This window comes from Neltuma alba, unplaced genomic scaffold (genome assembly GCF_004799145.2).
Source record: "Neltuma alba isolate B1F8T4 unplaced genomic scaffold, ASM479914v2 tig00012449_pilon, whole genome shotgun sequence".
In the NCBI taxonomy this organism is placed as follows: Eukaryota; Viridiplantae; Streptophyta; class Magnoliopsida; order Fabales; family Fabaceae; genus Neltuma; species Neltuma alba.
In genome coordinates this window covers 68,084-92,572 of record NW_021636928.1, presented here as the reverse complement: position 1 = coordinate 92,572, position 24,489 = coordinate 68,084, and the positions used below count along the sequence as shown (strand labels likewise).

Below are 24,489 nucleotides of genomic sequence, written 5' to 3'. Positions count from 1 at the left end.
ATAGGAAATTAACACAAAAAAGTAGAGACAACTTTTGAGTGTCTCTTATATATAAGAACATGTTATAAGCATCAAACGTCTCTTATAATAAGGAACGGAGGGAATAATATTTTAAATGAAAAAATTTAGGAGGTTAAAACTGAAATGTAGACAAATTTGAAAACCTAAAAAATTATATTAACTTTTATTTTTAAATTACATGACAATTTCATATTTATTTCATGTAATAATATTATTATTATTTATTTCTGGCAAAAAAAAAGATGCAGCCATAAAAATCACGAATCTTAAAACATGGATCGCATGCCAACGGTCCCACACCGAAAGGGCAGCAAATTCGCCAATTCCCCACAGCCCATTCCCATTCACATCTCGAGAACCGCGATCCGAACAAAATATCAAAGCCTTGTCAGCCTCCGAACATTAATGTCGACGCCCAAGTAGAAGCAGCAATAATGCTTGACAATAACCCCACCCACAGTTCCTACTCAATACTCCTAATTCCTGCAACCCACTTTTTTTTTTTGCCTTTAAATTGATCATTTCTAATTATATGTATAAAGATTGACAACTATGTATCCTTCTTCATCATACCGATTCTCAGATCTGGATTATCTCCTGTAGATTGAAGGCGGAAAATAAAAAATTCTATATATGAAACCGAAATCCTGATCAACATAAATCGCCTATTCTCACGTACAAGAATCCGCAGAAAATATTAGTAACTATTAGGAGTCACACTGATGGAATATTATTCGTAGTGGTGAAGAACAAAGGAAAATCAGAAATTAACACAACTCGCTACCAGCATTAACAAACCAGCAAAAAATCCTACGCCGAATCTGTTATTTGTTACTGAGACGCCGCCGTTTTTGTCGCCGCCGGTGGTGGTGTTTTCGCGTGCCGATGTTGACGTCGACACCGATAAAGGGGATTTTGAGGCGAGATTCGCCGGAGCGAAGTCGTGCTTGTCCGGCCTGCCGCCGGTCACAGACGGCCCGACCTGCCACACCTGGTTCAGCTGGTCCGGCTTCCCCGGCACCTTCACCGTCGCGAGGATCGTGATGACGCCGTCAGATTCGACGGCGCTCAGGTCCCAAACGTCGAAGGAAAGCTTCGATTCGACGATGGATTTATAGGAGCTGATGTTGTAGGTCTTGGGGACGACAGTGCCGTTCGATTTGAAGGCGATGATAGCCTGGGCGCCTTGCATACCTTGGCCGGTCGGATTTATAGCCCAGGAGACCCAGCCGCCGGGCTTCGCCGGAGTAGCCATGTAGGCGATGGAGAGCGAGTTATTGGTGGCATTGTAAGAGTAACGAAGAGTAGCGCCCAGAGTCGGGAGATCCTTACAGTTGGGGAAGTCCTTACCAGGAAGCTTATGCGACGTACAGGTAAGAGAATGAGCCGATGAGAAACGCAAAGCAAAGAAAATCGCAGAGATTGCGAAGATCAGAGAAGAAGAAGCCATTAAAGGAGAGAAAAAGATAACAATGACTAAAACTGTGAAGAATCGGCGAGGCTAAGGCTATTATCTCATCTTGCATAGTGGAGAAGGCATATAAATAGTGGGATGGTGGGAGTGAGGATGGCACGCGTGAGAAAGGTTGTGATCTGGTGAGGGTGTGATCTGGTACGCCGTTCGCACGATTGAGACTTAACGGACATCAAGTCATTGACCGTTGGAGGCTAAAACAGTGAATACGAAAAAAGTGAAAACATAATTAAAGATTTCTAATATAAGATTTTATTTGCTTTTTATTTTAATCCTAAATATAAGATCCCAATCCACTTTGTTTCTCATATTTATATTTTTTTTTTCAAAGTAGTTCTTCAAATAATTGTAATTCTAGCCAATACACTTGATTAGTAAGGATATTTTAGAAAAGACAATACCTATTGAGGATAAATAACTAACTCAACTTATTTTTTAATCTCCTCAAATTAATTAATTGGCTCTTATAATTAGGAGCGAAGATAATACTATTTGTTCAACAGATTCTGACATAAAATCTAGGCTTAAAAAATGGTTCACCAATTAAGATTATCAAACTAACGCTTTAGGTATAACCGAAGTGACTTGGTTTTGTTTAGTTTGTTTTTATACAATTTTTCTAATTAAAACTCTTTTCTCAGTTCTGTTTTTGGTCAACTTATCCTAATAATTTCTGTAATTTAAATTATTTTTAATTTATCTTTCATTTCGAAAATGTGATTATAGTATCAATCAAATATAATCACGTAAAACACACATTCCATTTGGGGTTCAACCGATAAAATTTGTACTCCTCCTCCACTTACCCTACAAAACAAGTTTTATATTTAAAACCGGAAGAATATTATCTATTAAGACTAAATAAAATGATTTGTTACCCAAAAAAAAAATCGATGCAAAATATGATTGATGAATTATTAACGAACAAAAGATGACATAATATTCACGAAATAAGCCAGCATTAAATGAAAAAAAAATACAACATCTAATAATTTAATTGAAATTTCTTAAATGATAAAAAAGAATGACAATTATATTAAAAGTCGAATAAATTAAATTACTTTAATAAATGTAGAAGATCAAGATGGTATCTTTCCAGATTTTCATTCATATATACATTGAATTCTTCTTGTTTTTTGTTTTTTGACCAGCATCTACATTGAATTCTTTTAGTCCATGATTACCTTACAATCTTTTGGCGCATTCAAGGTACCTACATAATGTAGCTCATTGAAATATTAAATTATACTAAAACGAGATTTATGTTTAGTGTGATAATTAAAATTCAGAGAAATTTTGTAATTGATATTTGAATTGATTACATAATTAACAAAAGTAAATACAAGTAAAATAAAGAGCGTCTAGACGGGGGACATAACTGCATAGATAGGAAAAGTTCACATGCAAGAAGAATCTCACTAGAAAGGCAGGGAAATATAATTAATTTTAATTTTTTAAGTTATGGGGATAATCAGGCTCAGGGTACGTACTCACGTGAGACCTAAAGCTTAAAAATAATACGAATACTATATTACAATATGTATGTTTGGAAAGCGAGAATATAGAAATATTATATATATATATATATATATATTAATTATCATGAAATTGAATTGGGACAGGATGAGGGACATCGGGGAAGAGAATCTGGGAATGATGGGAACGGAGAAAAGATTAGTTAAAATGACATTCAACAACCCTAAGTCCCTAACGAAGTGATTTTTACAAGAAAAATCTCAAAAAAATTGAAATCACGTCTTAATATTAAAAATTCATAATAATTTTTTCAAATATTATTTAATGCTCAAAAATCACATTAGAAATCAGACCGAATTAAGTGAATAAAAAATTTCTCAATATTTTTTTAATCAACAGTTTAATACTTAAGATAATAAGTGGTTTTACTCTTATAAAAAAATACAAATTTAAAATTTAAAGAGTACAATGGTTGTAAGGAACTAAGTACTGTAGCTTTATATGTTCAATATAATACTACCTCCGATCCTAATTATAAAAGCTAATTGACTAATTTAAGGAGATTAAAAAGTAAGTTGAGTTAGTTATTTGTCCTAAATAAGTGTTGTCTTTTCTAAAATATCCTTACTAATCAAGTGTATTAACTAGAACTATCATTATTAAAATGGCTACTTTAGAAAAAATATATATAAATATGATAAACAAAATGGATTGGGATCTTATATTTAGAATCAAAATAAAAGTCAAATAGGGTATTATATTAAGGACTGGAGATAGTAGGAGATTAGTCTCAAATCTAAATTAATTTAAAAATAATTTTGTTAAATGATTATAATCTTACCACCGATAATACGTAGTTAATTGGTGTCAGTTTTCTACTTATAAAGGAAAGGGAAAAGTAATTTCGCAGTCCAAGTCCCTGTATTTTTTTTTATTTTTTATCAACTCCTTTAAGTTTACACAGTCAGCTCTCTCAGTCCCTACCGTCTAAAATCGTTTAAAATGGTAAACACTGTTAAAAAAAACTGTTAAGCACACTGCTTGGCACGGCAGACGAGTACCCATATAAGTTTGACTAGGCATTCAGCTGCAAAAACAAAGGCATAAAAATACTCTTCTGGCCCTAAATATATACTAATATAAAATTTTATATTTAAGATCAGAGAAGTAATAATTTAATTAAAAGCTTCTCCTTTATCATTGACGTCTTTTGCACATTGTGTATTTGAGTTCTTCCCTTCATTTTACAGAACTTTACATTACAAATCAAATACTCCTTTCTCACTCTTTAGTTTTATTAATATTTCAAAAAAACATAACAAAGCAGAGAAGCTATTTGTCTATGCTTTCACTGTTTACCATCATCACCTTCTTTCCCATGCCGAACCTTCAAGAGGAAAGGGCCATCCAAGAAGAACTCTCGCTTCTTCGTCTTTCTATGAGCCACCCATGCCAGATTGTCGCCAAAGTCTTCAAGAACCTCGAACGAACCCTGACCCCTACCACAAGTGTAATAAACACAATGGGATTCTTCATCAAGTTTTCTCCATAATCTCCACCATTGACTTCTGAAAGGTTTTGAACCTTCTCAAATGTTCTATCAGTGACATGAAGTGGCATTTTAGTATCTTCGATTTCGATCAGAGGCATGGATTTGACTCTCCTTCGATGGATAACAATGACCCGATTCTCACTTGGATTTGGTCCAGCACAATGGTTTTATCTTTTCACCCCTAATGCTTAGTCAAATTTATTTTTCTACCTGTCGACCAAGTCAGCATTGTTTGCTTGATTGCTTAACAGTGTTAAATCTTTTTAAACGGTTTTAAGAGTAGGGACTAACATTAACAACGGGTGAAACTTAAAAGATTTGATAAAAAGAAAAAAATACAATAACTTAATTCAAAACTCAAGCAAAATATAAGGACTGGGAAATTAATTTTTCCTAAAGGAAAAAGTTTTCATAACACTTTGAATAGGCATTAAGCAGTGGAACCAAAAGTTTTTGGAAAAGGTTGTAATTCTTTCAAATCTTAAAGATAAGCATACTTTTAGTCAGAGAAGCTTAAATCTAAAAGTTGAGGGCTTAAATGTAAATTTTGGGAAGAGGGAAGAGCATGTGGGGAAGAGGAAAGTGAGAGAAAAAGAGGGAATTGGATTACTTTTGTATTTATTCCGTTTGACGTGGGACTCAATCTCATATGCCCTAACTCACAAACAGCCCTTCTTTTAGCTTTACAACGGCACGACCTTTTTCCATTCTCTTTTTCTTTCTTTCTTTGCTTTTCTTTTTTGGGTCAATACTATTCTGTCTTCCTAATCTCCAATTGTGGATTTTTTTATTTATACTTTTCGTAAAGTGTGGAACGAATCGGACGAAATGATATAAAATGAGAAAAAATGTTGAGTTCTTTTTTGTGTGGCCTGATTATAAATAAGATTTTATAAATAAGACTAGATGTAGTATTTTCACTTGTTTTATGTACTATCTCTGATTCTTGGTATAAAAACTTGTGTAATTTTTATTTTAATTTTAAATATAATATCTAAATTCACTTTATCGCTTATATTTATTCATATTTTTCTAAAATAGTTCTTATAATAATTATATTTTTATTCAATACACTTGATTAGTAATAATTTTTAAAAAAGACAACACCTATTTATAACTAATAACTAACTTAATTAGTTTTATTAATCTACTTGAATTAGCCAAGTAGTTCTTCAAAATGACTTTTCCTTTCTTTTTCTTTTTTAAACCTTATAGTGACTTTTCCACCCTCGGGTTTTTGGAAGAGCCTTTTGAATTTTACAAGGCTTTGATTTGGTATACCCTTTTGTGTGAACAAAATAGCAAAAATGAGTAACTCTAGTTATGACGTGTTAATACTACTATGATGCTATGATGGCTTGCTTCAATCACAAAGGAAGGGCTTTTTATTAATATAATACTTATATATATTTCACTAAAAATGTGCACCAGTAGTAGTACCTATCTTCTCAAAATTTATTATAGTATTCTTTAATCTTATAAATTTTGTAAGAAAAATAATTAATTCTTCAGATTTTGTTAGACCCTGTTGAAAGAATACAAATCTTTTCCTATCTTTTTTTGACAATCACTGTTGTATGCTTATGAGATATTACGTTTTGAAAATTTAAAAATGCTATAACTTCAATAAAAATTCACAAGAAATATCTGCGATCGATGCTTTGTTTCAAATGAGATACAATCTGGCGTTAAAAAGAGAAGAATTTGCATAATTTGAACAAACTTAAAAACCAAAAAATACCATCATTTGTTTGGTTATTTGAAATGAAAACCGTAATTTTCAACAAAGTATCAGATGTGTCCTAATATTACATAGAGTTCGAAAGAAAATATTACAGCTTACTGTAAATTTTACATTAAAAATATTTTTGCACATTACATTGTACAAAATTTAATGAAAATTTAAATAATATAAATCTTTAAATGTTTCGGTTTAAAAAAAAAAAGATAAATCCGGTGACTTAATTGAAAAGGGGAGACTTATATTATAATGTATAACATAATTTTTATATATATATATATGATATTCAAAACCAGGAGAAAATATTCGGGCAATGTCAAACTATTCCGAGGGAGATGTAGAAAACGGTTTTTAAATAGAAAGCAAATAATTAAATAACAAAGTATGTGTTTGATATATTTTACTTTTTCTATAGATATTTTTTAGGGATATTGATCTTATAATTTATTTTTTGGGGTGAATGTCCCTTCTTTATTTGGGAACATTTCTGGGGCCGTGGATCTGCGCTCCGTGCTTGCCGCACATACGCTTAATGGAATGGATATGAATATATTTACTTTAACTAATTATATTTTATTCTTCAAAATTACTCCTCCGGTTCTAAATGTAAGACCTTTATACACACTAGTATAAGGGTCTTATATTTAGAACCGGATGAGTATTATATTGCCATAAATATTTAATCTATATGTATCGTGAAAATTACGTAAATGAATAAATTATTATTTACATATTTCTTTCAATAATTTGAAGAGGAAACAAGTATTATTTATCTAAGAAAACAAACAAACAAAGAAGACAAGAAGCAAGTAGTACATATGAAGGGGAGGGACATTTAATGGCATGTGGCGTGGGGTTGACTTCATCTTGTTATTCTATTATGAAATACTCCTCCAATCCTTAATATAAAATTCATTTAACTAATTTGATTAGATTAAAGAAGTTAGGTAAGTTAGTTAATTATAAGAAATATGACACGTTTTTTCTAAAATACCATAATCATCTTTCTTAATACTCCCTCTCTCTTCTACTTAATTATGATTGATGGAGTATCTATAGGGGTAAGTTAGAAAAAATTTATAAATATGAGAAATGAGGCTTATATTTAGAACCAAAACCAACTCAACAATTGAGTCCTATATTAAGAACTGGAAGAGTAGTAAACTAACTACTTAAAAAGTAGTAATAGAAATATGAAAATGAGATAATTGAGTCAAGGGAGAATTTTTTAATTATTATTTCACATATCAATACAAATTAATCTACTCTTTATAAGAGGCCACGAAACTTTGAAATCATGCATGCATGTTGAACAAGTGCTTGCTTCATTCTTTTTATTCTCAGGATCCGTGCACATGCACTATCTTTCCCTTCCATCTCAATCCTCAACTCACACGTCACTCAATTCTTTGTTTTTTCTTTTATTGGAAGTTTAGATCTAATTAAGTCAAATATTACAAATGAACTTATAAGTTCAAAAGTTGAACCAAATCTAAAAAAGCTTGCTATGACTGATTAGCAGGAAGTGTTGTGGTGAGAAACTAATACTATGACTGATCTTTTAGGAGTCCAGAATATGTTTCTTAGTTTAAAAAAAATATAAAAATATTCATAAATTACCTACTAATAAAATATTAGTCAATTGCTTATCAATTAGAATGCAATAATTGAAAGCCATGATGGATTTTATATAGATATAAATTTAGCAGCGATATATAAGTCCTCCAGTTCTTAATGTAGAACCTAATTAATTTATTTGAGTAAATTAAAAATGTTAGTTGAATTGGTTAATATGATATGGTTTTTCAAAATACCCAAGTCATCTTTCTGAATTTTCTCTCTCTCTCTTACTTAATTATTATTCGGAGAATATTAATAAAGGTAATTTGAAAAAAAATTGATAAGTATGTGAAATAATAAATCTTACACATAGAATTAGTATTAATTTTTCAATTGGATCCTATATTAAAAAAAAGAGGAGTATTATTTAACACACTAGCACAATTGGGATCCATAAGAAAAGAAGACTAAGAATTGGGAAAAAGGACTTTTTTTAAAATTTTAGTCAACATATCAAATCTAATTAATATTATTCCGTAGAAGTGGCCATGAATTTATGTTATAAGTATAATGTGCAATTTGATGCGTGTGCAGAGGGAACGTGTGGAATCAGCTTCAATGTCTTGATTTCTTTATTTGTTTTTCTCCGTATGGAAAATTGGAAACGCAAGTCCTGCTCAATTTCCGGTGAGAATTTAATGCGCTAATGAAGCGGTTCCCGCGGTTCACGGCTCACAATTATTTGTTATTCCATCCATCCAGTCTTTAATATCATAACTATTTAATTATTTAAATAAATTTAAAAAGCCTAAATAAATCAATCAGTTATAATACATGTCACATGATTTTTCTGAAAATATCTGGGACATACGATTTGATTATATAACAATTTATAAATTAGGTGATTAGTTTGTGAAAAATTAATGATAAATATAAAATGAAATAAATTTTTAACTTTATATTTATGATTAAATACAACTCCCAAATTAATTCTCATATTAAAGATCCGAGGTACTACCTCCGGTCCTAATTATAAGACCCAGTTGACTTATTTGAGGAGATTAAGGAAGTAAGATAAGTTAGTTATTTGTAATAAATAAGTGTTGTCATTCCTAAAATATCCTTGCTAATTAGGTATATTGGCTAGAACTATCATTATTAGAAGGATTATTTTGGAAAAAAATGTATAAATATGAAAGACAAAATGGATTGGGGTTTTATAATTAGGACCAAACAAAAAGTCAAACAGAGTCTTATAATAAGGACCGGAGATAGTAATTAGTAATACAATTTTCCTTTTCATTTCAAAACAGTGTGTGGGATATTATTACCTCTTATTCTTATTTCTTCAATGTTAAAGAAATTAGTTAAATTGTTTATTTGTAATAGATATGTGTTAGTTTTTCTAAACTATTATTTTTTAATTATATGTATTAAAATTACCTTTTAGTAAAAATTATAACCTTATATTTAAAATCAAATCTTAGTTTTTATATTAAGAATAGTGGGTAGTTGTAATTTTTTCTGCAGTCAAATTCACGCGCATAATATGAACTGGAAATATGAACAAAAGAAAAAGTAATGGATGCAGAGAATATTTAGAAATGTTCGGTCAAAAAAAAAAAGAATATTTAGAAATGAAAAGGAGTCGTAGTTTACGGATCACGCTGACGAAATGGTTGACTTTGACTCCCTAATTTCTTACATAAAATATCTCAAACTTGAATTCATATAAATACAAGAGATGTCTTTAGGAAAAATATCTCTACTTGAAATATAATGTAATTTAAATTCATATTAATAGGAGTTTTATATAATTTTTATATCGTATTGCATGGTTTGTTTGTAGGGGAAAAATTAAGAAGGAAAATTATAAATGTGACGTCATAACATTTGTCATAAAATAATTTAGCAACTTCGTCATTTATATTTAGTGAAGCACAAAATTCCTAAGACAGTCAATGATTTGTAATAGATGCCCCTACCTACAATTTATGTACTATATATGAAACTGTAACTTAATTGCCCAGGAGAATACGCGTTAATACGATAGCTGTAGTGTCCCCTAACTTCGCTTCCCTATATATATATATATATATATATATATATATATATATATATATATATATATATATATCATTAAATTAAATGTCACCTTCTATTTTAAGAAGATAAAGAGCAAGAAAACAAATAAAGGAAAATATCAACAACACATAAAATGTCTTAATGCAAACATTTACCCCCCAAAAATAGAATATATACATATATATAAGCCAACAAAGGAAATATGGCTACAAAAGAGAAACCGCATACTCCTCTAGTCCTATAAATAAGGCACTTCCAGCATGTTTTATACAAACTAAGAAAAATTTTAAACTTTATTAACTCTCATTTAAAATTTAATAACTTTTCAACTTTATCCCTATTTAATATACATTATATCTTATGTAAACAAAGTCAATATAATAATAAATGAGGGATAAAATTGTATATTCATACAAAAAATTTCTCTCAGTACCCCTATAAATAAGACTAAAAAAATTCTTTTCTCTCTACTTTATAAATAGGACCAGAGAAGTAAATGTGTGGAGTTATGTTGCCATTGTTGTCTGCAATATAATGCAGATATAGTATTTTAAAGGCGGCCGCCCACAACTAAGGCGCATCTGGTGTAGTGGTATCATAGTACCCTCCCACGGTACTGACCGGGGTTCGATTCCCCGGATGCGCATTTAACTCAACTTTTAACTTTGTTGATTTCATCTTTACTTTTTTTAAAAAAAAAAAAACAAGTGGATAAAAAAAGGACTCGGATATCATTAGCGTGCATGGAAGCAAATTAAAGGACAACAATAATGGCAAAACATAGAAAACAATGAAATGTTAACTTTGTGTTACTCCACAGATGGAGGGAGGTGAAAAGTTATATCATTATTATACATAAGACCAACCACAGACAGTTTCATGATGCTGGAACATAAGACTAAGAGGCTAGGTTTTCCCATTTCAACCTACCAATTAATCATTGGCTGCAACCAGCATGCACCGCCTTTATTGTCTATTTTTTAGGCTTAGACTTAACTATTTTAATTAATTAGCTATCTAGAATTAAACATCATCATGATTATGTGGGGGAAAAAATGAAGTCTTGTCATATATATCATATCATAACTTATTATCTGTTTAGCACTATAATTAGCCCTGACATGATTATGTGTTAGTGCTGGAAGTTTCATGAAAGTTTTTACTGGACAACGAACATATTTTTCTATTATTCTCGTTTGTTTGTTTGTTTGTTAATGTCTGTGTGCATGTGATGAATAATTCAAAATTATTATGTTTGTCCCACTTTCATGGACCTTTATGCCTATGATTCTACGGTGGAAAAAAGTCGACAAAAGTTTGAAAATATTTCCTGGCAGGTTGGATTTATTTCACCACCTTGGACAAATGACTGCAGACCGTTTATTAAATCTTGACTTGGTATGTATTGCAACTGTGCATTTATGTACTAAACAAATTTACAAAAAGAAGTAGATATATTCATAAACTTCATCTTATCTTTTTATAATGTTTTTTTTGTCACTTCTCGTTTTTTATCTATATTTATCTCTAGAATGGCAGATCTAATTTGATTAAATAAAGAGCATGGGATGGGATTGTGAGCATTAATTGTCGGTTGATATAGTCTTATAAGAGCTAGATGACTAATTTGTGAATATTAAAAAAATTATTTAAATGATTTATTTATAACAAATGGGTGTTATCTTTTTTAAAATATCTTTGTTAATTATATACATTGAAATAAGTTTTTGATGAAAAACTTTAACATATGCAATCACATAGGAATTATTTGGGGGTGGGTAAATATAGGAGACAAAGTATATTAGAATCTTATATTTAAAATCAAATTAAATTTATAACTAGTTCTTATATTAAAGACACAAAATAATATGTCTGTACAGTGATAAGGGAAAAATCATACTTCTCTTGAAGTTCATGTATATAGCCTGCTGAATCATATACATTTATGGGAATGCATGTGAGATGTCTGCTAGGCATTTATTTATAGCTTTGTACACACTTCATATCTTATTTTTAAGTTTAATTTCTCAATAAATAATTTGTATAATCAAGAGTATGCTTTTCGTATGATTAATTTTTTAGGAAATTTTTTTTCCATATCTTAATTTTTTTTTTTTACAGTAGGAGGTTTTGTCGTCTGGAACCATAGATCTCTCTATCCACCCCGCACCACTCTTGTCACTTGAATTAGCTACTCTTAATTTTATTAGACAATTGTTGCAAGGTCTTGATGTTCTTATTTATAAGAATATTTGTAAAATCTAGACAATAATTGATTCATCTTTTTTGTTTTCAGAAAGGCTTTTGAAAAGGAGTGCTTTTAATTAATCAAGACAGAATGTGAAGGAGAGAATAAAATAGAGTATTAATAAAGGGTATTTGTGGAAGGACGAGGTAGTTTTAAAGATATCTATTAGTCTTCTTAATTTGCGTAAATTAAAGTAGATAAATTTGTTATATAAAAACCAAGTAACCCAAAAATTATAAAATTTATGACTTGGTTCATTAGATTATAGTTTTTCGATCATTAATATAAGACGTATTTAGATTTTATATTGAGGACCAGAAAAAATATATATTAGTGTATTGGTGATATGTACTAAATGATATGATAGTGAGGCATAGGTGAGGTTGGAGGTAAAAAAAAAATGATATTAACATGTGATATATTTTAATTTATTATTTATTTAGTCATGGAGGATGAAAAAGGAAGGGGGAAATGTTACTAAAACTTAAATTATCTTTATCTACATAAATATATGACCTCCTCCCATTTTAAATATAAGATTCACCTGAGGACCCTACCTATTTTTTGAAAAGTGACATAAATTCTCTACATAATTATAAATAACCAATCCATCTTTTATCTTTTTGAATTCTATGAATTAATTAAGAGAATTTGTATATTGGCCTATTAAAGAGCGTATAACATGACATTAAAGTGTTATATATGTATAGTAATCAATAAGACAAATGGTGGCCCAAAAAAATCTACAAGACAGAGAGGTGAGTCTAATTCACCTAAACTTTAGTCACTTAGCCGTGATTTTCTTTAGAACAGCCGCCAAACATCAAAGCATTCATGAACCACAGGAAACTCATGCATGCTATATTAAGATGCCATAGGAAAAATTATACATGACTTTTATCCACTTTAAGTCTATGTGTAAATAAATTAACTGATATCTCTTAGCACCAATGATCTTGTGGCCTAGTAGCATGAAAGTTTTCATGTAAATGAGAGGTTGTGACTTTATTCCCACTTATGACCTTAGGCGTTAGTATCTGCCCTTTATTAGTACCTCTTAGCACAGTACAAGTAAAGCAAGAAATTAAGAAAGTTGAGAACAGAAAGTAGAGTATAGAACAGATCCAACCTTGCATAATTCAGATCATGTCCTCCAAGCCACTCTTTACCGTATCTCCCGCTTACTTCATTGCTTATCTTCACAAGAACTGAGCTGAAAAAATATCCCATGGAGGCTGAACACCATGACAGTGCAGTACACATGCTTCTCATCCTACCGGGTGCTTTAGAATAGAAAAACTCAAGTGTTCCACTCAAAGTAAGTGCATCTGATACAGCCAAGAACAAGTATTGCCATCCTAACCAGAAAACTGATACTATCACAGCTTCGTTCTTGTTGGCTTCTTCTCTTCTCTTAGCTTCAACTATGGCTGCCACTGCCATGGACACTGACGCAAGAACTAGGCCTACTCCAATTCTTCCAAGGGGTTGAAGGATCTTACTTTGAGTTAAGCGTTTGTGTTTGTAAAAGTACTTAAGGTTCTCGAAAATCGGTATGGAAGCGATCATGATGATGAGGGGAAGTACTGTGAGGGACTGGGTAGGGATTGTGAAGCTGTGGAGCTTTCTGTTCATGATGATTCCTTGTTGAACTGAGAATGTTTGAAGCTGAGCTAGGCAACAGTTCATCATGATTGTGGTTAAGAAGATTGGAAGCAATCCAAGGAAGGCTTTTGTTTCTTCAATATCAGCTTCATCCACCGTTTCATCTAGCAAAGCTTTGTTTAAAAACCTGCAGAAAATGTTTGCCAATCAGATATATGGTATCAAACGTGCTGCAATATGATGCGTATACCGTGTGAAATAAGTATCACTTCTCTTTTGGGATAGGCATGCTTTATAGTTAGAAATTATTACTTATTGAAAAGAGAAAAATCTACTTGAATTTATCATGAGATTGTTCTGTTGCGTCTTCCTCTGCTACTGCCCCAAGATTTACCCTCCCCACTGCTGAAGCTTTCCAGTTACGAGCTGAAGAAGCAAACACCTTGAAACAGAATACAGCAGAAATTTCAAGAGTTTATGTAAAGCAGGCAAAAATGGGTTTACCCCAAACATCTAAAAGTGTATACTCAAAAGCATAGTGCAAAAGTGTGAATTACACCTTAATGATCCTTGTTAGAGGGCTTCCAGAAGGAGATTTATAGCGATAAAAGGGAAAGGCAAGGACGAAAATACAAAGAGCCAAAGCCAAGACTATATCAGAAATCACAAAACTCAAGTTCCAGCCATGATTCTCTTGAACCCAAACCATGACACTTGCTGCAACAAGGCCTCCTGTGCATAAGGAACAGAAGTACCAACTGAAGAATGAAGACATGTGATGTTGCTTATGGTGATCAAGCTGATCAGCTCCATGTGTAGGCAACGAAGCCTTGATCCCACCAACACCAGTGGCAATCGCATAGAGTCCACAGTAGAGTATAGCAGCTTGACTCTTAGAAGGTGTTCTATTCTCCGCTGGTTTCAAATTAGAGTGTTGAGCTTGGTATGTCAGCAAGATTAGCCCCTGCAATTAATCTATACTCAAATTGATGCATCTTAGATGGTGTTTGGATTAAATTATTTTAAGTGATTTTGCACTATACAAGTAAGTATGTAAGAGATGTTTTGTCTTGTGAAGCACAAAAGAGCTTAGTTTTGGATTGGGAATGTTGGGATTGAAGAATGGTAATTACCAGTAATTCTATGACACAGGAAATGATGAATGTCGTGAACCTTGTGAAGAAGGAGTCACTGATAAAGCCTCCAACAATGGTGAGGAGAAAGGAGGTTCCCATGAAGTTAGTGACCATGTTGGAAGACTTGGCTGCTGAGTAATGCATTGACTTGAGAAAGTAGGAAACGAAGTTGATTGCATTTGATAGGAACACCATGTTCTCCAGCACCCCCACCACTGCAACATGTGCAATCACATTATAAGAGATGATCAGAGTCTTCTTTTAAGCCTTATTATTAGAAACAACCAAATCATCATTACATGCTGAGTCATTGTAGTAAGGGCATTTTGGGAAAGAAAATTAAATATCCTACATATTTCTCACTTTGTAAAATAGTTATTTATTTCTTATAAATAAATTCAGAGGAAGTACATGATAGTATACTATAAAAATTTTAACCAATTACATTATTCATAAGTCATGAACAGTGTGACTCATTTTTCAGATTCTATACAATAAAAAGACTCAGACTAATTATTTGCTAATAGAAGCCATTAATGCTTGAGACTTTCAATTGATAAAATCCATTTCCAACAACTTTTTTATGTTCATACATGACCTAGATTGACTTGGCAAGAAGAAATTTTAGGTTGAATAAAATTAAACTAGAAGAGGGATACATGGTTAGAAATGACCTACAAAGCATAACTTCAGAAATTGTAAATGGGTGAGCTTATTCATAGGTCCTGTAATTCCAATTAGGGTACAATTATCTGACTAATCGTCCTATCATATAAATTAAAAGTGTTGATGTGAATCCCTCTCTTCCTCCCACACATAACATGAAGCAGTTACTGTAGCTAAAACAGCAACAATAAATCTGCCCCTTTTTTGAGCTCCATCGTATTTTTAAAGATTGCTTCTTCATCTTGATTTGTTTGCAAGGAGTAAAAATTTTATACCCACCTGTTCAAGTTGAGTGACATCTTCATTAATTTATATATACACATATAAAAGTCATGCTAGTAATCAAACATGCATGAATCAGAAAACAAGTCACTTTTCAGTTTTCAGATTTTGTACGTTGCACTAGCTTTAGAATACACAAACAGATGCATACATATAGATATATATATATAGAGAGAGAGAGAGAGAGAGAGTTGTTTACCACAAGTAATGGCAGAAGCTCTGAAGCCACCATGCTTTCTGGGATGTGCTTTTCTCCCTTTGCAGTCCCTAAAATATTCTTCATCTCCACTGCTGCTTTTCTCTCTATCCTGTATTTCCTTTTCATATTCACACATTTTTCTTCAGCCAAAATAATGAAGCAAAATCATAAAAGGAACAATTCATTATGCTCAAACTTACCATCAGTCTTAACTTTTATTCACCTCAAATTTTAATTTTTAGTACAAGGAAAACCAAGAAGAGGAAAAGGTCTTAAGAATCATCAGAGCGTTTCCTTAACAACTCGAGACTAAAAATATAAAAAATATGTAAACAGGACTGCATATATGCCCAATTTCCATTACTTGATTTATATAAGGAGCCGCATTTTCAAAAATGTCGTCATCAAGCCAATTTTTATCTGATTTAGGCAAAGAGCCATATAATACATCACTTTAGGTGTATGTGTGTATATATGTCTAACACTTCTCCATTCTAAATATAAGACCCACTTTTTAGTGTAATTTACACCATAAAATGTGTCCTACATTTAGGATTGGAGGAGTACATCTCTAAATCTATTTTACATTATACTGGTTATATTTGATTTTTTAAAGTATTATTTTTATATTTTCAAGTTGGAGGAGATACTTGTGTAGATATAGATGTATTAGAATCAAATATGAATTCTAGTGATAAATTTATTTTAGACCTTTTTTATTCATTTTATCATCCTAATCTTTTTTTTTTCCGAAGCACATGTATTTTCTTATTGAAAGTAATCTTGTTCAAAGTATTGTTAAACACTAAATGTAGGCATCTCATTTAAGGAAAATTCAAATATTGGTTTATCACAATTATGAAAGACTATCTCTTTTTGTTAAACCTAATCCCGTTGATTATCATCCTAATCATACCGAAATATACATAGGGAAAAATTCAAAAGAAGTATGATTTTACAAACATGAATTCTAGCCGAACAAATATTGAAGAGGCATGCTCCTTGAGTCATATAAAGAGACATAATGTAGATTCCTGAGCAATCAATGATAATATCATTCCAATAACAGTGATAATAACAATAAAGAATTAATTACTAACATAGTAATGAATATAACATATACAAATAAAATAATAAGATAAAACTATAGAGATACACAATAAATAATTAAATACTAACTAATTAATTACGAACAACATCTAAACCTATGGCTCTTTATGTGCACTGTTAGCACTAATTCCACTAAACGAGAGAATATTTTCTAACAAGAATCCGAATCTTAATTTGTCAAGTAATATGGGATTAATCTTTGGTCTTAGAATCAATTCCATCAATATGAAATTAATATCTTTTTCCCCCCTTCTAGGCACATATATTTACTTATTATTGAAGACAATCCTAGCCGAGATACATGCTAAATTTAGGCATCTCTCCAAAAAAAACTATTTTTGGTACAAGGCATCTCTCCAATTTGATGACATTTTTTTTTTTCTGGCTAAAGTATAAGTATCTTCCTATTAGAGGCAATCATATTAAAGGCGCAGTTGGGAACTAAATATAGACACCTCTTTCAACAGGAATTTGAATTTTAATTCACTACGTTGTGTGAGACTAGTCTTTTCTACTAGACACAACTCCTGTTGGTTGACAACATGTTAAGTAACCACATGAAGGATCCAAACAACTTATATGATCCAATTTCATGAAAGCCCAATACTTTATTTGCTTTCAGCAAACTTTAATTCTCAAAAGCCCATGTATCAAAAGAAATTCTCAAAAGCCCATTCATATATATTTCAATTGGAAACCCTAGCTCGCTTGCCTTTGCCCCCCGTCCCACTCCGCACAAGACGCCCTGCGTTAGTAGCAGGTCTGGAGCAACTTCTCCATCACTCTTGAATTACTGTAATTGGATTTTATGATTTGTTTACTGGGGTCAATTTGTATTAAGTTTCGGTCTTGATCCTTTTCTTTGAGCTTTTTCTCTGCGTTGTTTCCTGAGGAACTAGACATGGTAGTTGGAGTATATAAAATCTGTGAAATGCTAGTTGCAGCAATAGAGTTCTTCCATCGGAAACCATGTATGGAAAGCGCTTTGCAGCCTGATGCCTATCTATCATTTGCTTCTGGACGTGCATCTTGTATGCAGTTTTGGTTATTCTGTTGCTCTTTTGATTTACTTGAAAGCTGAAAAGCTAATTGCCAGCTTTATTGTAGCTTTGCTTGTTTCTCAATTGTTGCTTATGGCTCTCTCTGTGGATTTTTCTTCCAGTGTGTGTGTGTGTGTGTGTAGAAGAACATTAGTTTACCGGTCATTTGTGAAAACATTGAAATTTTGGCTTCCCTTGCATTTTCTTATTTTTCTTACTTGATCCTTACTTTTATATGATCTTGTGTAATGCTAATGAATGCTTAGTTTCGAATTTCTTTCAGAGGCAAAATGGCAGTACCTTTGATTAGCAAGAAAATTGTTAAGAAGCGTGTCAAGAAGTTCAAGAGACCTCAAAGTGACAGGAAAATCTCTGTGAAGGTATGTCTTTCAAGATTTGTTCCCTTATTCCCTCTTGAACTAAGCTTCTTGAGTTCTTTAGAATTCCTTTCAGGGGCATTCAGTGCGTGGGCACCTTAATACTCTTGACCGTTCGGAAACCTATTTTGAGATGTTTCTTTGTGACATTAAAAACCTGGAATCCCCTTGTCATTTGAGTATGATTTATATCATTTTTCATACCCCAAGATTTTGTAATTTGTATATATTCTTTCAAGTACTAGCAAAGTTAAGGTGTACGCTATGTTTACTTGTATGTTTCCATACATCAAAGTTTGAAAATTCTTTGTCCAAAATCTTCTGCGAAAGAGGAAAACTTTCCTGGTATAGTTTAGGTATTCTTCAATTAGTTTTTATCTTGTGGGGATGTAAAGGTCTTTCTGTGTAGGAATTCTCATTTAGCTTATCATATAATCATGCTAGTGTTATTCCAAATAAAGGTCTAGGAACCTTTACCACTTTTTTTTTTGGTAGCATGCAATTCTATGTTTTCTGGACTTTGCTTGATCATTTATTCAGTTTTACATCCCTTTCTCCGTCTCTTTATTATTATTGTTTAAAATAGCTTATGAATATGCTGTATATCAAGTATCAGCCTTCAGCAAAAGCTATTAATATGTCAGTGTATAATGGAAAGTTGAAAACTAATTCTTTTTAGGAAAATGGAGGAAGAGTGTACTGAGGTGAGAATCTTGTTTAAGTTTGGGTTCATGTTAATAACATGATTGGAGTTTGGAGACCTTGTCCATATACAAAGGCCAAGTATTTGGTTGATTCGTTTGGTGCTTCTCACTATTTACACTTGCTTGGTCATTGAATTTTTCTTCCTGGCTGAATTAGTTAAGCATCTTGGCTCCTTGGGTTGATCCTCTATCTTTACTGTGTTATGCAGCCAAGCTGGCGAAGGCCCAAGGGTATTGATTCCCGTGTGAGGAGAAAGTTTAAAGGATGTACATTGATGCCGAATATCGGTTATGGTTCAGACAAGAAGACCCGCCATTATCTCCCCAATGGTTTCAAGAAATTTGTTGTGCACAATGTCAGTGAGCTGGAACTCCTGATGATGCACAACAGGTTAGTAGTTTCCACTGCATACCTGAATTTCAAATTTCCTTATCATTATGTCATCCCGCTATAGTGATGCAACTGATGATGAAATTTCAGGACTTACTGTGCTGAGATAGCACACAACGTGTCGACCCGTAAGAGGAAGGAGATTGTCGAGCGAGCAGCTCAGTTGGATGTTGTTATTACCAACGGACTGGCCAGGTTGCGTAGCCAGGAGGACGAGTAATTTGCTGAAGCTTGTGTTGAAATTGTTTTGCTTGTACTGGCTAGGCAGTTTCTGAACCAGATAGGAAATCCTATTCAGATTGAATGTGCTATTTTCTCTGTTTTTAGACTTATGCTCTCTTTACCTCTTCATTTTATTAGATGAAGCTTCTACAGTTTTGGCTATTTGGAAATCCTTTTAGACTATGAATCAATCTGAGAAAGTAGTCACGCCTATTGTTTTTTACTGAATGATGTGGGTAATTTAAAGTTAATGCGAAGGTAATAATCATTTTGTAGTTAATCCTTTGAAACTTCAATATTTCTCATTGAGCACATCATGTTGGGCGAAATGATGAATCTGTGTGAAGTAAATTTTCAAGTCCCAATGTCGAATGTTCTTTTGTCCATGGCAAACTGAACTTACTGGTAAATATCTTAAAATTCTACCCGCCTAGCTCAAGGAGATTTCTTCTTCTTTTTAATTGGATTTTCGGACATTCAGTGCCTTTATGGTGTATCATTATTGTTTTTGGAATGTTTCATCGCAACATTGTCTTATGTTTCAAACAGAAAGGTAATGCAAGCTAAAAAGACTTAACATATTCAAATCAATTATGCCAAAAAAAAAAAAAATCGTATCGAATGTAAAGTTATAAATATAACGGTTGATCCGTTAGTACTTGTATTCATGCAAGGATCAGTTCTAAGCACAAGGGGTTTCTAATGCCCCATCGTCTAATACCTGTTGTGAGGTGTGATGTCTTAACCTTCCGAAATTTTTTCTATTAATTACTATTAGATTGTACATAAAATTAATGACATATTGATATATTCTTGCAGGTGTAAAATGTTGCAATTTTGATTTTTTACAATTTCTTAAAAAAATAGAATTGCAAATTTTTACAGTGTTTTTTTTTTTGAAAAATTGTAAAAAAAAAATCAAAACCAAACTATTTCATACCTCTAAAATATCAAAATGCTACTGATTCTATGTAGAATCTAACACTAATCAATAGAACGAAAAGAAAAACACTTGAAATGTTGTTCTAAAGTGGAAATTTGATGAACTGGTATGCTTCTTCTTTTTTTTCCCCTTCTTTTTTCAACTTATAAATTTTGAATTCAATCCTTCAAGCACAAAGCTCTATCTAATTGAAGATATTTCAATATTTCAACATTTGACTCCTCTTTATTAAAAAAATTAATTCATGGATGCCTGCTAGAGTGTATTTTAATGATTAAAATTACAATATTCACTGACTTAGTTGCAACGGAGTCCGTCGTCATTGAATTCTTAATTCATGGAGGCCATTGATGAGGCAAGGCAGTTACTGCCTTGCTTTGCTTGTTTCCTTTTGAATCGTTTAATACAATTGCTATTAGAAGGGGGGGAGTCTTCCATAGAGCCGGAGCAATTAGGAAAAGAGAAAGTTAATCCAGTTTATGTTTTGTGTTTAGAATCGATCCTTTATACACTAACGGGTAAAGTCTACAATTCTTATTTTATTTTTTAGGTGTATCCAGTCCCTTAATTTTATTTATGGTCTATCTATCTCCTCGATGGTTTTTTTTTTTTTTTTGTGCTTCCAAGATTGTAAACAATAGGGATCAAGTGCTAGATACACTATAAGTAAGATCAAAATGATGGATGCACCTCAACAAGGTGTTAGAAGCTATTTTATCATAAATTAATTATCAATATATTCTTCCGTCCCTTATTATAAGATTTAATTTTTTGAATTAGTTTGTTTCCATTTATAAGATTTTCTTTGGATTTGTCTAAACAACAAGATCCCATTTGATATGAAGCATTGAAAATAACGGATTGAAATAGTGATTGTAATTAAAAAAATCACTAAAATAAAATAGTATTTAGTATAAGTAACTGCTTATTATATGGGATTAGGCAAACCCATAGAGGTAGGATTAGAGAATACCACTTCCCCCCATGGTATTTCATAATCCCACATACATGGGTTTGGCCAATCCTACATAACAAGTAATCTCTTATGCTAAACACTCTTTTAATAGACTTTCTCAATCTCAATTACAATCCGTATGCCTCATTTTTTATGCTTCCTGCCAAACACAACCTAAATATATTTTTATCTATTTTACCTTTAATTAATATGCTCTCTCTCATTATCTTTTTCCCCTACATATAAATAAAAGTATAGGAGTATTTGATTTTTTTTAAAAAAAGAAGAAGTACATTTTCAACATATTTATTATTTTTAATTAATTTTAACAGTTTTTTAAAATCAGGATGGAAAGAGAGTGTGTGTACAGTGTCTATGAGCGCATAAAGATCTGAGCGTCTTGAATCCAATCTTCCAAACACATAAAGCTCTTTCGGACCTTTGAAATTTCAAAATTTGACTGTGTTGTATGAAAAGCCACACTTCATTGCATCCAAAGTATTTAAAAGATGATTTCAACCACTCGACCAATTGGTTGCGAGGAAACCACGTCGGGTATCTCAGAATAGATTGCAAAATATAGATATATAGCAAAAAGGAATTTTGTAGATAAAAAATATATTTCGAATATCTGACTAAAAGCATATTGGCCTGAAAAAAACAAAACAAAAACCGAATAACTAGCAACTATAGGTGAATGAGCATGAGCATCTATAGCGATCTATAGATAATCTTTAAAAACAAAAAAAAAAAAATTAACAAGCTATTTCTACCAAATAAATGAATAACAAGCTATGTAAGTTGTGAACATTATTAGTAGGGTTTATTTATCAAATTATGTGCAATGCATACAGCTCCTCTTATTTTTTGTAATTTCAAATGCTAATTAAGGATGGTTACGTTATAATTATAGAGCAAAGATGCAAGCTAAGCCAGCATTTGTCAAGATCAATCGAATGATTATGTAGCTCTCTAATAGTATCAAAACTCTTATATAAATAAAAGATTCTATGTTCGATCTCATCCTTAATCTTAAATCGTTAATCCGTTAGTATCTCTTCATTTAAATGAAAAATAGTGTTTGTTTAGCTTCAAACATAAGTCATTTTTAACAAAATAACAATAATTAATTATTTGCTTATAATGGGAGGAATGTAATTTGATATGATTTTATCAAAATTTTGAGCAAAAAATGTATTAAGTATCCCTAATTTTGTAAAATATCTTACATACTAAAGTACAGAACTTCCAAAAAAAAAAAGAGTATCTTATATCACATGAATCAAACGTTGATTTAGCAAGTAACCTAAATTAGTCTCAACTAGTAATACTCCTCCGATCTTTAATATAGGATCCAGTTTTTGAGTTAGTTTTTGTCCTAAATATAAGACTTATTTCTCATATTTATCAATTTTCTCTAAATTATCCCTATAAATACTCCGTTAACCATAATCAAGTAGAAGAGGGAGAGGGTATTAAGAAAGATGATTATAGTGTTTTAGGAAAAATGTGTCACTTTTCTTATAATTAACTAACTTATCTTACTTCTTTAATCTAATCAAATTAGTTAAATGGATTTTATATTAAGGACCGGATGAGTATAAAATTTCGACCATAAAGTATTAAGAAAAAATCTATTTCAAAAGCCATAGAAAGAGTCCAATAAGACAATAACATGTCTGCTCGATCTTTTTTAAAGACCTTGACTGAAAATTGTGGAGTGTGAAAAAATACATTCTCTCCACTCGTAAGAAACTTCATAACTAATTTAAAGACCTTGAGGACATTAGTGAACCTATTAAAACAAACATTTCTTGGCTTTGACTTAGTCGTAATTAGGTTAATTTTACACATTAAAATTATATAAAAATTACTAATAATAAATTTTATAACTTAATACTGTATTTAAATATTTAAACAGGTTGATATCCATCCATAATCACAGAGTGAGTTCAAAATAACAAACTAACAATTAATAATCATAATATTCATTAAGTCCATCATTATTTTGATTCATGCACGGGAATAATACTTACTACTCCGTGCTTTATTATAAGATCCTTTTAACTAAATTATGCGGTTTAAGAAAACAGTTAAAATTAGTTAAAAGTAATTAATATGTAGCAAATACAATTTTTTTTTCAAATATACCCATATATATAAACGGATAAATGTGAGAGAATAATGTGAGATAAATGAAGAAAGAGAATATATTAAATATATTAAATTAGAGGTAAAATAGATAATACTGTATTAAATGCTCAAACAAACTCAAAAAGGATCTTATAAAAAGAAAAAACCCATTCAAAAATTTGAATCTTATAATAAGAGACGGAGGGAGTATATCACACTATAATATAGGAAAATAAATTTACCCAAAATAACCTCAGTTTATAAATGTAAAAAGAAATTAAATATCCTTTTTTTTTTTTGGTTGAGTGAAAAAGAAACCAACAGAGTAAATGGTAGGTAGGCTTTTATGAAAGTTAGGTTTGTAATGTGGTGGGGGCTTGAATTATTCTTCGTGTGGCACGAGATTAATGTACAAACAAAAAGAGTCAACAACATATTAAATCAATAATGTGATTTAAAAAGACTTTAAATTTATAAAAGCAGCCAAACTAATTTATATAATGGAGCTTTAGCCTTTCGCTTTCAGTTCACATTCATTCACATGTATCATTTCATGGCCACACCAACTT

General features: G+C 31.5%; 3 protein-coding genes and 1 non-coding gene across 5 annotated transcripts; 2 read left to right on the top strand and 2 right to left on the bottom strand.

Annotated features, from left to right (window-relative positions):
• Positions 1–634: 634 nt before the first annotated feature.
• LOC114727104 (auxin-induced in root cultures protein 12-like) lies at positions 635–1,545 on the bottom strand. Its single transcript, XM_028913830.1, has one exon. The coding sequence runs from the start codon at positions 1,469–1,471 to the stop codon at positions 782–784; it is 690 nt and encodes a 229-aa protein (XP_028769663.1). The 5' UTR covers positions 1,472–1,545; the 3' UTR covers positions 635–781.
• An 8,939-nt stretch (positions 1,546–10,484) lies between these two features.
• On the top strand, positions 10,485–10,555 carry TRNAG-CCC (transfer RNA glycine (anticodon CCC)). Its single transcript has one exon. It is a non-coding gene; the product is annotated as a tRNA-Gly (tRNA).
• A 2,649-nt stretch (positions 10,556–13,204) lies between these two features.
• LOC114727109 (protein NRT1/ PTR FAMILY 4.2-like) lies at positions 13,205–16,181 on the bottom strand. The gene is made up of 5 exons (XM_028913834.1): positions 16,046–16,181; positions 14,896–15,113; positions 14,322–14,726; positions 14,098–14,204; positions 13,205–13,949 (listed from the first exon to the last, which is right to left on the bottom strand). The coding sequence occupies exons 1-5, from the start codon at positions 16,179–16,181 to the stop codon at positions 13,205–13,207; spliced, it is 1,611 nt and encodes a 536-aa protein (XP_028769667.1).
• Positions 16,182–17,896: 1,715 nt separating this feature from the next.
• Positions 17,897–20,169, top strand: LOC114727105 (60S ribosomal protein L32-1-like). 2 transcript variants are annotated; one of them, XM_028913831.1, is made up of 4 exons: positions 17,897–17,915; positions 18,479–18,575; positions 19,486–19,667; positions 19,758–20,169. In XM_028913831.1, exons 2-4 carry the CDS (start codon positions 18,486–18,488, stop codon positions 19,885–19,887), a joined length of 402 nt encoding a protein of 133 aa, XP_028769664.1. In that variant the 5' UTR covers positions 17,897–17,915; positions 18,479–18,485; the 3' UTR covers positions 19,888–20,169. The 2 variants fall into 2 exon arrangements, with proteins under 2 accessions (XP_028769664.1, XP_028769665.1); XM_028913832.1 differs by lacking the exon at positions 17,897–17,915 and adding an exon at positions 17,928–17,950.
• Positions 20,170–24,489: the final 4,320 nt, after the last annotated feature.

What these genes read in the sequence shown, in the direction of transcription:
- LOC114727104 (XM_028913830.1), bottom strand. Translation starts at nt 1,471, where the DNA reads ATGGCTTCTTCTTCTCTGATCTTCGCAATCTCTGCGATTTTCTTTGCT.
- LOC114727109 (XM_028913834.1), bottom strand. Translation starts at nt 16,181, where the DNA reads ATGTGTGAATATGAAAAGGAAATACAGGATAGAGAGAAAAGCAGCAGT. An exon ending in AGCTTCTGCCATTACTTGTG is followed by an intron (nt 15,114 to 16,045) that starts GTAAACAACTCT and finishes CACATGTTGCAG; the next exon opens with TGGTGGGGGTGCTGGAGAAC. An exon ending in CAATCTCATGATAAATTCAA is followed by an intron (nt 13,950 to 14,097) that starts GTAGATTTTTCT and finishes CATTTTCTGCAG; the next exon opens with GTTTTTAAACAAAGCTTTGC.
- LOC114727105 (XM_028913831.1), top strand. Translation starts at nt 18,486, where the DNA reads ATGGCAGTACCTTTGATTAGCAAGAAAATTGTTAAGAAGCGTGTCAAG. An exon ending in ACAGGAAAATCTCTGTGAAG is followed by an intron (nt 18,576 to 19,485) that starts GTATGTCTTTCA and finishes TGTGTTATGCAG; the next exon opens with CCAAGCTGGCGAAGGCCCAA. An exon ending in CTCCTGATGATGCACAACAG is followed by an intron (nt 19,668 to 19,757) that starts GTTAGTAGTTTC and finishes ATGAAATTTCAG; the next exon opens with GACTTACTGTGCTGAGATAG.